At 37.7% G+C, this 13,161-nt stretch overlaps 1 protein-coding gene across 3 annotated transcripts in view; it reads right to left on the bottom strand.

The window, feature by feature from the left end:
• Nucleotides 1–13,161, bottom strand: part of CSMD1 (CUB and Sushi multiple domains 1) — a 2,734,739-nt gene that overhangs the window by 1,416,644 nt on the left and 1,304,934 nt on the right. For all 3 annotated transcript variants that reach the window (XM_073589180.1, XM_073589181.1, XM_073589182.1), the window contains exon 5: nucleotides 3,525–3,732. In XM_073589180.1, the coding sequence (XP_073445281.1) occupies nucleotides 3,525–3,732 (208 nt within the window). The remainder of the gene's footprint in view (nucleotides 1–3,524; nucleotides 3,733–13,161) is intronic.

The following is a 13,161-nucleotide window of genomic DNA, read 5'->3' as shown; positions in this document are numbered from 1 at the left end:
GCTCCCTGATGAGTTAGGCTTCAAGGCATAAAATAATTTACAATTATTTTTGAAATTCAAAAATTTAGACCGATCCCCAAAAAATACATCAGGTGTAGGAATCTTTGGTTCAGCAGCATGTGAATGAGCAAGGTAGGCGGAAATTCCCCGCACTTCCGCAGCGAGCTGCTCCACACAATCAGACAATTGCTTTATCTCCATTGAGAGAAAAAAAAAATTCCCCCTACGGCCTCAGAGATAAAGAAGAATAAATATACACATTTTTTTTTTTCACAATTCTTTCCTGCTATTGAGTACCCTAGGATTTGCGGTATGGCGGGTGATTCTGTTATGAATGAGTCACCGTAGGAGGCAAAAGCAAGCTAAGTCCAGAAAACCAGAGAAGTTGGCAACTATCAGATTGCAGACCCCTGAACCTATCAACACAACTAGCAGTAGCCGTGGGGGGTTCCTACGATGCCCTAGACCCCTCGATCACAGCCGGAGAATTAACTAGGCCTAAAGAAAGAAAGGGGAAATCTAAACTGCCCCAGAGCAGACCCCAAAGCAATAGGCAGCCCCCAACATATAATGACGGTGAAGCAAGATGAAAACACTAACACAGACAGAAAGATAGACTGAGCAAAGACGGGGCCCAAAACTACCTAGATAGGAAAGGACAGGAAGGCTGCTGTCTGCAATCTGCCAAAACCCTATCAAAGACATAAGCCAACAAGCTGATATGAAAAAGGCCCTGAAGCAGCTAGGCTTCAAAAACTAAATCAGCACTCAGGTATTTTCAGAAGACAGAGCTAAAGGAATTCAGCAGACCCCAGCAGGGAATGGCAGAAATCCAGAAAAACAAAGCAAAACAAAGTCAAAGCACAAATGCAAAAGGCCGAACAGCAAACTTAGCTTTAGAGGAGCAGGAACTCAGACTGGTCTCCAAGGATCCCACAGAGAAATCACCCTCAGCGCAGAAGGGCATCGGCAGCCTTATATCCAGTCAGTAACTCCACTCAGCCAGTCATCATCATCAGCCTCAGGTGTTTGATAATCAGGCACACTACCTTTCTTTACCAGAAGAGGGAGTTCCTCGGGCCTCAGTAATGAAGGGGAAAATGAACTCACAACAGAGTGCTGTTCCATGTTTTTTGGATAGTTGTTATAAATATTAATCGTAAACAGCATATACTCATGAACACACTGTTAAAATGCCAAATATGTATACATAGATACAATCAGGATACTATTACACCAGATTCACATGGAATAAGTATAAAATGCTCTTTTCATTCCATGTTAAATAATAAAACATACAGCCAGAATGTAAAATATCTCCTGAAAAAAAGTGTGTTTAATGAAACTGATTAGATATACTGTGTACAGTATAAACTCATATGTTTGATATAGAAATGCACAAGACAAAAATAGTAACTCAATCAAAATTTGACATAAAAAAAAAAACAATATATCAGAAAAATAATGCTAGTGCATGACTAATAGAACGCTTTGTTTAGTTTGAAGCAAACAACAAACTAGAGTAAACTATTATAAGCATAATATGTCCCCATCCTTGTTACAGCTCATGTGCCTTTATTTAGTCTATGGAAAATAGAATTAATAGTAAGAGGCCAGTTTTAGAGTTGAGCGATTTTGGTCAGATCTGGTTTCATGAAACAAAATTTGTTTCAGATGAAACTGGTCTGACTAGGGCAAAAAAGTCGGAGTTTCGTCCGAAACCCGACCCCAATGCAAGTCAATGGGTAATAAAAGTCGGCATTGACTTGCATTGGGGTCGGGTTTCGGACGAAACTCCGACTTTTTTGCCCTAGTCAGACCAGTTTCATCTGAAACAAATTTTGTTTCATGAAACCCGATCCGACCAAAGTCGCTCAACTCTAGCCAGTTTTATTTCCCATTTTTTGTTCACAAACGTAAAGAGAGAACTGTCTGAGCAGATCAAAATATCATTACCACCAAGCACAGTTTAAAAGCTGCAAGCCTGTCATCAGGCTTTTGTTACCTCATCTGAGTGCAGTATAATGTAGGAAAGGAGAACCTGATTGCAGCAATTTATCACTTAGATCACTGGGTGTAGCAGTTGTGATACAATCAGAGCTTTTAGATGTAGCATGTAGCAGAACTCAGAAAGCTAACCCCGCCCACATCACAGCATTCTGTACAAATTGTATGAAACAGCAGAACACAACCTAACTAGTGACACATCACTAAAATCAGTGTCTCAGCCCCTACCTCATGCTGCCCTCAGTTTTTCAAAGCAAAAAATCAGCTTTAATAATTTCAAATGTTTTTAAGAAGTTATGGCTTTAACTTTTACCATACACTGACAAAAACAATTGTTTTATGGGGGGAATTTAAGGAGGATTAGCCAGCAATGAACAGTATACTGATATTAATCCTACTGAAAATGTTTAGAAATAATTGAAATCTACAATTGGAAAAAGGAATCCTATATTCAAGAGCTTGATAGAATTAAAATAGAAAGGTGGAATAAACTACCATCATACAAGCACAAGAAGCTCACAGAATGGGTACACAAATTGTTTGGAAGCTGTCTTTGATGCCAAAGATTATGCAGCCAATTAGGGCACATTTATTCCTACTTTTGTCAGCTGCACTGGTATATATCCAACTACTTTCAAGATACTGACATTTTATAAAAATGAATCAAATGTGCCAATAATGTTAACCACAAATGTACAATGGCCTTTTAACCTCTTCCTTCCATAGAATGTAATAGCTGGACTCGGTGCCGTTGTAGGAAACAGGCACAGTAACAGTTCGCTTCACACACGACAGGTACCAGCTGTGTTATACAGCCATCAACAACTGCTAAAATCAGCAAGAGCTTGCTTCAAATATTATTTTGGATTTATTGTACTAATAAAGAGAGCAACCATTGAAGTAATGTAAAACATTTATTTTGCTGCACGTAAATATAACTGAATAATGTCCTTGATCTACTCGTACTTCTAGTAAACTGTTCTACCAACAAAAGTTACTTTACTTTTCCGTGATCTGTCAACTGTATTTGAAAAGACCTGAGAATGCAGCAAAAAGTAAGAAATCACATCTTAATATCCTGATATGGAGATTGCTGTCTTATATCCGACAATATAAATAAAGATGCAAATAAAGAATGCAAGAACCATCTGTACAGATATCCATGAAAAAGATTAGGATAAACTCATGCAACTTCTAATTAAATAATATAATAAAGTAATATTTTATGTTCCATCTCTAATAAAACACTCTGTAAATTTTTCAATCAATAGTCATAGACCATCTATCCCAGAAAATCAAATCTAATCCAGAATATTTTTACATTGATGACACTGATTGGACATAAAAGTTACACTTACAACCAAATTATATCCAATTTGATTAAAATATATAGATCAACCATTCTTTTTAATGACCATTTAATGTAACACCAGCTATACTTCACGGGATGTAATGCATTATTATAATATGATGACGTTTCCATATTGAAATAAAAGAGAATTGTTTTTGCTACTTGCCATATTGATGGAGCTTCAGTTCCACTGATTTCCAAGAAGTCATATCCTTCTTCCATTTGGAAATCTGTAAAGACCAGTGCAATTGTATCCCCAGGCTCGGCAAGTATAGTCCATGTGCAATCAGCATTGTTTTCATATTCCGATGGGAAATGAGGGCTTGAAATTATGCCGCTGGTTCCTCTTAAAGTTCCTCCGCATGACCCTTCAGCTGAAAAAAAGCACGCAAAAAGGATTGTTAGGTATTTTCATTGCTATTAACATCTTATCACCAAGAGATCAGGTGTATAAAGTGGACTACTATACCTGTTTTTAACTGTCATGATTAGTGCTTACAGGCAATTAGACAATATATGGTAATCTGCATTAAGAAATGAATTAAAATTGAAGAAATAGGCAATCTCTGTCCAGGCTGTTCTTAAAATTGTATAATATTAAATAATCAGATATACACCAGAAGCCACCAGTATGCTTAAAGTGTTTTTTTGCGAAATAGCTTGCATGTAAGGATCAAAACGCTTTTTTTCAGCTTTCTTTAAAAATGGGCCAAACTGGCTTAAGAGTTATGCCAGAGGCTTATACTACACTGAGATCTTCACTCATTTAAAATAAATTAGGATATTTCCACTACAATGTACTAATTTATGAGGATTTAACCTCCTGGGCACTGTAATTTTTTTAAGTAATTATTTATAGCATCATTATACATGACATAATATATGCATATTTAGATAAAAATTGTAAAATTTTTCCACATGTTAGAACTAAATATATCTAATTTTTCTCCATTTCTTTGGCTGAAACTTTTTCCTACACTCTATATCTGAATAAAATATTTACTTTAGTGTGGATTTTACAAAACATTTTAGGTGTATAAAACTGTTTACAGAAAAACCTTTAAAGGAGTTTTCTAGGTTAAAATATTTATCACATATACATTGTTAATAAATACTGATCAATTTGACTGCATGCTGGTTTCACCAGTAATAAACATCTGTACTTGTTGCAGGAAAAAATAAGATGTCCTCTACTTTTGTAACAACCCATTATAGTGTTGGTCCAGCTGCAAGACCAGTAATTGGTGGGGGTCTCATCAGGGTGAGACCAACTGATCTACCATTTAAAACCTACTCAGGCGATTCATCTGATGGGTGTTTTAGATAGTGTGTAAACATAATCATTTTTACTTTTTTCATTTTTGATATATTTAAAAATAGTGAATTCTTCCATTTACATCCACTTGACTTATTAAACATAATGTTATATTTTTTATTGCAAGCAGTAAAAACAGTTTGGATCAAATCCTGTGTAAACCAATTGTGTCAATTTGTGCCTTATAGGGTACCGTTACACTAAGCGATGCACCAGCGATCCCGACAATGATATGGATCGCTGGTGCATCGCTAAGTGGTCGTTAGTGAGCTGCCACACAGGCAGATCTCACCAGCGACATAGCAGCGGTCGGGGGTCGCTACTTACCTGTCAGACGCGGCAATCCTGACGTCCTCCTGCCTGCATCCATGCATCGCTCGTCGGCGCCACAGGAAGCCCAGCAGGAAGCTGACAAGGAGAAACGGCCCAGGACATTCTCGCGCGATCAGAGATAACCAGCGGGGGAGCGGTCGGAGGTAAGTATCACACATAGTGATATCGCTAGCAATATCGCTGCTGCGTCACAAAACCAGTGACATTATTGCGATATTGCTAGCGATATCGCTTAGTGTGACAGGCCCTATATGATAATTTAATGTTTTAACCAGCTCAAATACCGCAATTGGCAACTTAGAAGTTTTGGAAGTTTTCTGTTTATTTGTAAATCTTGTATGTATTGTATGAAAAATATTAACTCAATTGTACCCATATGTATTGCAAAAATTGTGACATTTCTGATTTTTATTCATAGTAAATGTAACAAATATATGATACATTTACCCTTCCAACTTATAAATATATCTAAGCACATGTAGAATAATTGTTCTTCCCCCTTTAATGAAAAATAATTATAGAAAACTATAAGATATGTGTAATATGTGCAGTCAACTGTATAGAAAAAAAGAAAAAAAACATCAGAGGTGAAAGAAAATGAACGGTGACATATCAGTATGGCGAGCCTGAAATCATTAACAGCTGCTCTGAAGACCACTTCAGTGGACTGTGAAGCGGGGAATTAAAATGATCTAAAGTCCCTGAACATGTATAAATTAAGGAGATGAATAGAATGGTAATACGTGTATAGTTCAATTGGCTCCTAAGGTCACACATGCTTATATAAAGCAATGTGGTATTTAAACTGAGTAAATTACCATTTTCGTGAGATCAAAAGCACTAATAGAAGTATACCTGGAAGCAAAGTGAGAAGTTAAAACAACATTAATGAAAAGAAGAAAAAAATCTATAGACTGTGTAGAAAAAGAACTCCTATACAAATATCTAGAATTTTTAGACAAAAGTATTAGGACACTTACAAGTTACATCTACAGGAACATCTATCCCAGACATTACATTCTAACTCCACAGGTATGAAGTTGGTCCCATCTTTGTAGTTAAAATAGTTTCTACTCTTTAGTGAAGACATTGGCTTGATAACTCCTTTTCATTTCATCCTAAAGATGTTTTGTGGATGATTGAGTTAAGGCCATGGCTCTGTGCCAGAAAGTTATGTTCTTCCACACCAAACTCACCTTGCTTGAGCACTGTGATATAGTAATGCCGGAACAGAAAGTACCCTTCAACAAACTGTACTTACAATGTTGGAATTACAATTGTCCAAAGTGTTTTGGCTTACTGAAGTGTTGCGATTTCCCTTCACTAGTGGAAGGGGGTCTAAGCCAACCCTTGAAAAAATTTCCCATAATATTACATCTTTGCTACCAAACTTTACAGTTAGCACAACTCTCTCAGATGGGTAAAATTCTGCTGTCATTCTTGAAATCAAGACCTATTTATCAGACTGCCAAATAGACAAGCGTGATTCGTTCCTCCCCAGAAAATGCTACTAATAGTTTTACTGTTAATGAATCCACCGCTAAGATAATTTACAACACTCCATTTGATGCTTCGCATTGTGATTGGTGATGTTAGGCTTGCATGCAACTGCCAACCGGCAACATTCAAGGAGTTGGCACTGTGTTTTACATCACTCCATCTGACGCTGTACATTATGCTTGGTGATGTAAAGATTGCATGCAACTTCTTGGTCAGAGTTTCTATGCTTATATTAATAAGAGAGAAGGTTTATTTCTCTGCAGTTATTTAGTAAGGAGAGCAATGGTGACTTTTATACATTATGCACTTCAGCACTCAGCAATACTGCTCTGTTACTTGATGTGCTATGCTACTTAGTGGCTGATTTGCTGTTGTTCCTAAATGTTTTGTGTTTACATAATATTCCTCATGGTTAATTGCTGAATATTTACAGTGCTGTGTAAATTAATTGGGACCAGGTGAGTGCCTGTTCAAAGCAGTTAAAGCTAGTTTGAAACACTGACTGGTAACCAACTTACGATTTTAATTAAAAAAATGCTTTGTCCCAAATAATTTGCACAGCACTGTAGGTGGGAAAAAAAATCACATAAATTGATGCATTACAGAGATAGCATCCTGCTTTATAATATGTCATACTCAAATCCAGTGAACTCTTTAGAATGAGCCTTTCTTTTTGAAATATTTGCAATGACATATTGCTTGTCTTTGCGTGTGACTTCATGCACTTGTGGCAATGTGGCTGTAGGAAAAGCCTGAATTCAATTTAGAAAATTATTTTTACAATACTTTTGCTTATATTGTGCGTACATATGCAGTAAATATATATTTATAAAAAATAGCTCAGCATAAATTAGCATCCCACTTTGAAAAGGAAAATTATAATCAATATCTCAGAGCACTAAAAAAAAGTTCCACAAGAACATTCTTTTCACCAATAAAATAGAAGTTAGGTTAATAATCTACCTTTCATCACAAAATCCTTAATTTTACTCATATTAGTTAATATAAAAATGAATATACATAAACATCAAATTGATGAAATTGAAATTTTGTAATGAAGGTTATATTATTAACCTTACTCCCATGTTATGGTGATATACTGTAGATATAGATATATAGTATGGTACTGTGCAAAAGTTTTAGGTACGAGTGAAAAGAAAGCAATAAAAAATGGTAGTGTTAATAGTTTGCATTTTGTCACTTGGCAAAAACAAAGTCATTGAACAAAACAAATCAGAATCTAAACAATATATGTGTGACCAATAGATAAGTGGAAATTGATTTGCAAGACTTTGATTTAGAGTTGAGTATAATGATGCTTCAATTCTACTTTTAGTCATATTTCCTACTATTCATGGGACCTTGCAAATGTGAAAACTCTTTGATTTGTAAGGATCATACAACCTCTAAAATGCACACACCATTTCACACACTGCTGAAGACTCAGAGAGAGGGCTAATGATGTCAGGAGCAGTTGTGTAGGCTTATATATGATGCCCTGCAGGTATCAATTCTAATGGTGTAGTGCATCCAATCAGGAGGGCTATCACTGCCAGTATGAAACATGGGCTGACCAAGAAGTGACATTTTAAGCTTGTGCAGTGTAGGGGTAAAATAAAGTGATCGGTCAATTCCACCTAGGGATTTGATTTTGAATTGATTGATGTGAGATATGCTGCACTAATGGCACATACATAACAGCTTTTCTTTATTCTTCATAAACTGAAAACAAGGAGACTCAGTATTAAACCCCTCATTGCTAACGCTAACCTTGCTACTTTTACAAAATCCTGAATCCAAGGCTTTTTTTGTGACATACGTAAAGTGCCCTACCTGCTTTGTGAAACAGGCAGGCCATATTTTTTTCTTTTTTTTAATTCAAAAGAAGAATCTCCACAATTCAGACACTTAAAACAGCTGTCCACTTTATACTGTACATTATGCACATTTGCACCCTTTAATGCTGTAATAGTCCAATATGTGACCTGTGAGCAAATCAATTGAATACAGCAGCATGTCACATATGCTAGCTTTTGGGAGATGAATCTACCTAGTACGGTACACCCCATGACCATATTGAACGTATGCTGTTGCCACAAGTACATTTCCAGTTAAGAACATATGTGTAGCTACTATGAAGCATTGCATTTTAGGGTTACATAGTTTACAATGCATTTTTCTTGAAGGAAGAGACAATAAAAGCAAAGCGAAAATACATGCAAAAAAGTTTTGCAACTGTTTTATGAGTTGCATTTATCAAGTTTATGCACAACAGCAATACTGCTATCTGTTGCCACTACTCACTCTACATGTGTGTACCTAAATAGCGACCAAATTTTTAGAATTAAACATTTTTAGATAAGGAATGGAGAATTTTTTTTAAAAATATGCATGCCCCCATAAAAATTTTTTAAAAAATCATCTTTAGTACACCTATTCTGATATTCCTATTTAGCAACCTTCCTCCATACTATACTGTGATCTGCTGTAGCATTTTTAGGCCGTGTTCTTAACTCCGGGCATTTGATATTATATATTTATTTGATATTATATAAGGAATGGAGAACTAAAAAAAATATGCATGCCCCCATAAAAAAATTTAAAAAATCTTCTTTAGTATACCTATTCTAATATTCCTATTTAGCAACCTTCCCCCATACTATACTGTGATATGCTGTAGCATTTTTAGGCCGTGTTCTTAACTCCTGGTATTTGATATTATGTAATCCATTTGGGCCAGGATGAATTCATATGCTTGAACCCAAAATTTGCAAACAATTACAGTAATTCAAAACATTTATCTGTGCAACAGGTCTGTTTTGTTACATTTGTTCACATTATCAAATGGGAGACACCTTGATGCTACACTTTGTTATTGGCAGGTCGTTGAATTTTCCCTTTGGTTGAACCTATGAACCTTGCCTAGTATTTGTGGTTCATTTCATATTTTTTGTGGGCTAGCTAAGTATGATAGCACAGTTTTGTAAACAAATTAAACATTATACTTGTGTCCAAAAAGAATGCTAGCCTAAAACATGACATTTGAAATGGGTCTGATAGTGAAGAGAATGGAGAAAACAATATACCAAGGATTCAAAAAAGTGCGCTAAAAATCTTAGAATGATAAAAAAACTTCTAACATGGCATTGTTAGAGTGAATAAAACATTCAGAATATTAAAAACACAATGCATTTTGGCTATCCAGCTTTCATTAGGTGTATGTGTAAAAGAAAATGGTAATGACAGATTGAATATAGCAATTAAGTATGAATATGTATCTATGAATACAAACAACCCCCACAAGGAATTTAAGGATCGTATCTCGTTCATTTAATGTATGCTCTTAACATAGGGGTTTGCATATTTCCAATCTCTAGAATTAACATAATATGAAAGACAAGAATGAAAGAACAAAATGCCGAAAAAATAAAAAATTACAAACAGTAACATAGATACAATAATTATCAACGGAGACAAGAAACCATGATGAAATAAATGCATATATATGAAGATGTACGCATTTTTGTATCATAATTTGTGATTTGTGTTAGTGTTGAATATTTTATTTACAATTGCTGTTCATCTGATGATTGTAGGTATCTCACAATGTTTTTGTTGTAACTTGAGTGGGGTGTTTCATCACTTCCCACTAGCACAGGTTTCTAGTGGAATGGGGAATGGGGCAAGTTAAATTAGCTGATTCATTAATCAATCGGCCCCCCTCAAGCACTAATGAAAGGTATTAAAATATTTTATGGACCATACTAGACATACTCCTGATGAAGGTTGGATATCCAAAATGCGTTGTGTTTTTAATATTCTGAATGTTTTATTCTCTCTAACAATGCCATGTTAGAAGTTTTTTTTAATCATTGAAACTTTTTTAGCACACTTTTAGGATTCTTGGTACCGTATATACTCGAATATAAGCCGAGATTTTCAGCCCGTTTTTTTGGGCTGAAAGTCCCCCTCTCGGCTTATATTCGAGTCATATACACCGGGGGGTCAGAGGGGGAGGGGGGGCGGGGGTGTCAGGTCATACTTACCCATCCTGACGCTGTCTCTTGAGCCCCCAGCTTCTCCCCGTGCTCTCTCTTCCTGCCTTCAGCGGTCACGTGGTGTCGCTCATTAAAACTCATGAATATGCGCATATCATGAGTTTTAATGAGCGACACCACGTGACCGCTGAAGGCAGGAAGAGAGAGCGCAGAGAAGCTGGGGGCTCAAGCGACAGAGTCAGGACGGATAAGTATAGCGATACTCACCTGTCCTGCGTCCATGGCTGCTTGCTGCTGTCTGTGATCGGTCAGTGACTTCAGACAGCAGAGGGCGTGGTGACGTGATTAGTGCGCGCCGCGCCCCCTGCAGTCTGAACGTCACTGACTGATGATGTGGCAGATAGCGGTGAGCAGCCATGGACGCAGGACAGGTGAGTATCTGACACCTAGCGACGGAGAGGTGAGTATGTCATTTTTTTTATTTTTACATGCTGCAGCAGCGGCAGCACAAGGGGAAATAATCTTAAGGAGCTTCTAATGGGGGCAGTATATGGGGGAACAATATGGAGCTTCTAATGGGGGCAGCATATGGGGGAACAATATGGAGCTTCTAATGGGGGCAGCATATGGGGGAACAATATGGAGCTTCTTATGGGGGCAGTATATGGGGGAACAATATGGAGCTTCTAATGGGGGCAGTATATGGGGGAACAATATGGAGCTTCTAATGGGGGCAGTATATGGGGGAACAATCTATGGAGCTTCTTATGGGGGCAGCATATGGGGGAATAATCTATGGAGCTTCTTATGGGGGCAGCATATGGGGGAATAATCTATGGAGCATTTCCCACCCTAGGCTTATACTCGAGTCAATAAGTTTTCCCAGTTTTTTGTGGCAAAATTAGGGGGGTCGGCTTATACTCGGGTCGGCTTATACTCGAGTATATACTGTATTTTGGGTGGAAGCACCTCGGCTTGGTTTTCTCCATTCTCTTCACTCATTACACATTGACACCATTCTAAGAAATTGTCCATGGTAACCATACAGGCAGCAAACCACCAAATAGGATCATTAAATTGACTCCTACACAAATTAGCTTCAACCATGCTTGTTGACACTTTGCTGACACAGTCCTGCAGAGGCTTACTGCTGATGTGGACGACGTGCTTTGACATAGCACATCAGAGATGGATGATGAGGAGAAGCAGGAAGGGGTGCTGGAACTCATGTAGTAGATGGAGCAAACCCTGATAGAAGCAGGGCCAGCCATCCTCAACATTGGTAGCTCACATGCTTTGCCAGGCTTGATCTCGGTCCCAGCCTCCACAATGTTCACCCAATGTACCATCAGGGAAACATAGGCATGGCCATAAGTGCTTGTCCACATGTTAATAGGTTATTGGATAATCCCATTAACCACATTGATAAGGGTGCAGGTGATATTTCTGGACATGTTCTGGTACAAGGTAAGGATGCCACAAAAGGAGAAATAGTGGTGGCTAGGGACAGAGTACCGAGGGACAAAATTTCTACACCTGTAGCAGGGCAATTTTTGCTTTCTATTTGAAAACAGCAAAAGAGCAACAAGGTTTACCCATACAGGCCTCCAAACAAATGCACTATCAGGATGCAGTGGACCCATATAATTAAGATAGCAACACAGGTGCAAGAATACCAATGAAACAACTGCTCGCAGCCTACCAATACATGGAGGGGGCAGTTGCCTGGTATGTTGATGCACAAAAAACTTACATGCGGTGCTGTTCACACTATGGCCATGCACAGCATCCAGGCCAGCCTAGTAGTGACACCCTTCTATTAGCTCAGGCTGGCTGGCCCAGCACTATCAAAATGCATGCCATGTGAACAGACACCGCAGTTTACAAGACCAAATGGGCCCAACTGCACCCTTAATAAAAAGTGCAAAAAACACATTTAAAAAAATGTGGAGTATTAGCTGATATTTTGGCCAAAATACCTGAGCCCGTAACCTGGTTCAAAGATCTCCACGTTTACGGGTACCTAACACTAAATACTAACACTAATACAGCACAGCACAGAAAGAGGACTTGAAAATCCTCCAATAATAGAAAACAGCAAAAGAGCAACAAGGTTTACCCGTACAGGCCTCCAAACAAAGGCACTATCAGGATGCAGTGGACCCATATAATTAAGATAGCAACACAGGTGCAAGAATACCAATGAAACAACTGCTCACAACCTACCAATACATGGAGGAGCCGGTTGCCTGGTATGTTGATGCACAAAAAACTTGTATGTGGCACTGTTCACACTATGGCCATGCACAGCATCCAGGCCAGCCTAGTAGTGACACCCTTCTATTAGCTCAGGCTGGCTGGCCCAGCACTATCAAAATGCATGCCATGTGAACAGACACCGCAGTTTACAAGACCAAATGGGCCCAACTGCACCCTGAATAAATTGAAACCAGCAAAATTTCACAGAAAGCAAATTCTACTATATATACTGTATATATGACAATAGTTAATTTTTGAACAGCCAAATTTCTACACCTGTAGCAGGACAATTTTGTTTTTATTTCAAACCAACAAAATTTCACACAAACCAAGTTCCAAAGTATACGTGACAATAGTCAATATTTGAACAACCAAATTTCTACACCTGTAGCAGGCCA

This window comes from Dendrobates tinctorius, unplaced genomic scaffold (genome assembly GCF_039654945.1).
Source record: "Dendrobates tinctorius isolate UK_male_01 unplaced genomic scaffold, ASM3965494v1 ptg000107l, whole genome shotgun sequence".
Classification (NCBI taxonomy): domain Eukaryota; kingdom Metazoa; phylum Chordata; class Amphibia; order Anura; family Dendrobatidae; genus Dendrobates; species Dendrobates tinctorius.
This window is presented reverse-complemented; position numbering and strand designations above follow the sequence as displayed.